Below are 3,540 nucleotides of genomic sequence, written 5' to 3' on the forward strand. Positions count from 1 at the left end.
CTCTCTGCCTTTTCTGGACTACAGCTGCACCCCCCCGCCCCCCCGCAAGACCAAGAGACAAGCCTTGCACCTTCCACTCAGTCTTTATTTACAGACCATTCCAGTACATTTCACTGGTAAAATTTACATGAGGATTGTTAAAAAAATAGCAGTGATACACTAGGATTGTGCGCCTTAGAGGAGGGGGAACAAAGGCAAAAGTAAATCATCTGCTCTCTTTTTCTGGACCTGGGAACTGTGTAACTCTTGTCATGGCAGGAAGCAGATTAATTTCTGAGTGGCATCAGAAGGGATTTTTCCTCTTGCAACTTGGTTTCTATTTGCTGAATTCTCCCCCTTCCCCTTGTGCTCTCTGACGCCCTCTTGGATTCTGTGCCCACATTACAAAGAGGGACACACACAAGAGCACATAGGGCATGCTCACAGAGTGACAGCAGCCATCTTCCTGACTGACTTGTTCCCCCTGAAGCTGCACATAGTGGTTGAAGTTCTGTAGTCCCAGCACTTCTTGGATTTTGGGTCACAAGCTCCATAGACACAAGACTGAAAGACTAAGTCAGTCCCCAGTGCAGCAGAGGCCCCTTTCCCTCCCTAAATGGGCTCGAAACAAATAATGGTGGGGAGCTAAGAGGAGTTCCCTGGCTCAGAAATTTACCCTCCGATCCACAGATGTGCAGCAGCAGCAGCAATAGCAGCAAGAGCAGCCATGTTCCTTTCCAAGTCCAGCACTTTTTTCCTGGAACCCATTACCAGGGTTTAAAAAAGACAAAGGTGAAGATGGAGCTGGCCTGTGTCAACGATTCTTCTTCTGCAAGGCCAGGAATGCACTGTCTCTTCTCGTCTCCTGCTCAGCTATGTGGGGGAGCTTCCTTAGGGAGTCACAGTGTAGAGGGCAGGCTGATGCTCAGGGCAAGGAGACCCCACCTGAAGGATCGTGGGTTAATCCATAACCTCTTCCTTGATGCTGCTTATCGGAATGGGAAGCTCTGAGGAGTCTAACTCCATCACTGAGGGCTCGACTGTTTCTTCTTTCACTTGCACGGCAATAACTAGTGAAGAGAGAAAAGAAACCAATCAATCAACCCCCCGAGGCCCCAGCAGCAGGGAGCACCAGCAGCCCCACAGGGCCCCACCTTGGTCAGACAAACACCTGGGACATAAGCACATGGGACTAATGGACAAGGCCCAGACTGGAGGGCACAAAGTGGCTCCTCTCACTGGCAGCTTCAGCAGCCATCAAGGAAGGGCTGAGACAGACAGAGACCTTCTGTCTGAGTCCTAGATGCAGAAGTTTTGCTGTCCTTGCACATTCTGTGCCTGTTGTGAACACAGCCGGTCCAAGGGGAATTGACACTCTAGGAGAACTGTGTACCTCAGTGCCCCCACAACTCCCAGTACAGATGAAAGGTAGGAGTTGCAATTCTAGTGCTTTTTCCTCTGAGAGTTCTTCAGAGGTCTTTCTCCCCTTACCAAACCAAAGGTCTTAGACCAAGGTAGAGCCATAGCTGGTCAGGGTTGTTATTTAGAATAATGTTTCTGTTATTTTGTTCTGCATATAATTTTGGCGCCCCCCAAATTGGCCATGGCTGTGAACTCAGTAGAGGACCCCTCTCTCTGTCACACACATGCGTGCGCATGTGCGCGCGCGCATACACACACACACACACACACACACACACACGTTTCACTCTCTGAGAGCTGCAGGTCTTGATGAGGGTCCCAGCAATAAGAAGCATGACCCATAGAGCTGCTGATAGCCAACAGCAAGAGGCAGCTCACTGTGAAGGACCCAAGCTCACCCTCTGCTATTGCTACCACAGGAGCAACGCAAAGCCCCAAAACCTTCTCTGGGGAAGAGGAGATTTTGTCTGTCCTGCACTCTCTTGCAGCCCACAACTCCTTGTGGAGGGAAGAGGAGGCAGAAACATTGTGAGGGACAGGTCATGGGGGTGCTAGCAGTTCCTGGCATGCATGCAAGGGGCAGCAAGGCATAGCTACCCCCTCTCCTTACTCTCATCGGGTGCTGGCTCCAGGGAGGTCTTGTTTGCAGCTTTTGCTTCGCGCTTTGCCTTTGGGCCGACAGGTTTCTTGGTTGTCTGCTTGAGCGAGCGGGTTTTGGCAGCCATCTTTTTTCCTTAACGAGGAGAAACAGGCTGTTGGGAAAGACCTGCCATCTTACTGGAGCTGCTAACTGTCCTCTTTCACCGACAAACGCAGGACAAAGACAAGCATTCTCAGCCAGCAAGCTGTTTTTTAATGAGCTAAGAGGGGGATGGCATTCACCCCCAATCAGACAGTCCTGAGACACTGGTAGCAGTCAGGCAGCTGACGTATCTTTCTTTGGGCTGGCCAAAGCCCCAGGGAGGCACCCAGTCCAAAAGAGGGGGGTGGACAGTGCACTGTTCCCATCATCCTAAATACAGAGCACTTCATTTTCTTGCACATGAAGGCTCGGATTCAGCAAAGCACTTAAGCACATGCTTCGCTTATACGAACAGGCTTGCTGAAGCCACTTCAGTGCTTTGCTTAATGGCCCGGGCCTTGCTCCTCACATATGGGCAAGACTGCTCCTGTACATGGTGGCATCTGTATAATTTTTCTGTTTTTAGGTATGATATCATGGCCTGCAAATCCTTGGGGACGAGGCCTGTCAGGCACTACATGTTAGGACAGCACATAGCACAATGAAGCCTGAGTTGCGGCTCTTAGGCACTAACAAACATGGGAGATGGTGATGGTCTCATCTCACTGCTTCCCAATGGTCACCCGCAACATGCCCTTTCTTTCCAATACCAACCAGAAAAGAAACATAACCCTGACTGACTTCCAGTTACCTGAACTGGGCCAGGCATGCAGTTTCCCCATCATGCTGATGGACAAAAGGGAAGCTGCATCTTGTCAAAGAAACACGTCAGCCCCACAGGAAAGCTGGGGAATGTTCTCAGGGGCTGAAAGTTTCTGTTTGGACTGCAGCTAATCAGCACAGATGGGGAACCAGAGTATGGGCTAGGACCCTCCCTACACGGTGCCTGGAGCTCTCCGCAGCCAGGGAAGCATGGGGGAATGCAAGCTGGAATGATGGCAGCTGCATTGCCACACACCATGGACTAGCTGCAACTGCAGCAACAGGCCTCTTGGTCCAGCCTACTGTGAAGTGCACACAGTGGGGAAAGGGCCCTCCCACAGAGGAAAAGGAAGGGGTGCTGTGAAGAAGGGGCTAATCTAAGTCACTTACTCTTCTTCCCATAGGGTTTTTTTCTCTTCTTTGGCACCTCCTTGGTTTTCACAGGGGTTGTGGGCTCTGTCATTGAGATAAGAGAGGAATGAGGGCTGGGTTCCAGAACCAGCAGGTAACATGGACAGGCCAATGCAAGTGAAACAAGAGACATATCCACCAGCCTGCCACAAAAGCCAAGAGAATGGAGCACTGCTCCTGTGTGTATCATGGGGAGAACCTGGGGGAAGAGCCCCTAAGCTTGGCAGGATGGGGCACAGAGGGAGAAGGGTACTGGAACTTCAGGGATGAGGCCTGCAGTTCCA

At 51.1% G+C, this 3,540-nt stretch overlaps 1 protein-coding gene across 4 annotated transcripts in view; it reads right to left on the reverse strand.

The window, feature by feature from the left end:
• Positions 1–67: 67 nt before the first annotated feature.
• The window catches only part of L3MBTL2 (L3MBTL2 polycomb repressive complex 1 subunit), a 37,024-nt gene continuing 33,551 nt past the window's right edge, over positions 68–3,540 (reverse strand). For 3 of the 4 annotated variants that reach the window (XM_019515123.1, XM_019515124.1, XM_019515122.1), the window contains 3 exons: positions 3,236–3,301; positions 2,012–2,134; positions 68–1,049 (listed from right to left, as the gene is read on the reverse strand). In XM_019515123.1, coding sequence (XP_019370668.1) covers positions 940–1,049; positions 2,012–2,134; positions 3,236–3,301 — 299 coding nt within the window. In that variant the 3' untranslated portion in view covers positions 68–939. Of the gene's footprint in view, positions 1,050–2,011; positions 2,154–3,235; positions 3,302–3,540 lie in introns of all 4 variants that reach the window. The other variant, XM_019515125.1, reaches the window with a different exon arrangement.

This window comes from Gavialis gangeticus, unplaced genomic scaffold (assembly GCF_001723915.1).
Source record: "Gavialis gangeticus isolate Ggan-Ray unplaced genomic scaffold, GavGan_comp1, whole genome shotgun sequence".
NCBI lineage: Eukaryota > Metazoa > Chordata > Crocodylia > Gavialidae > Gavialis > Gavialis gangeticus.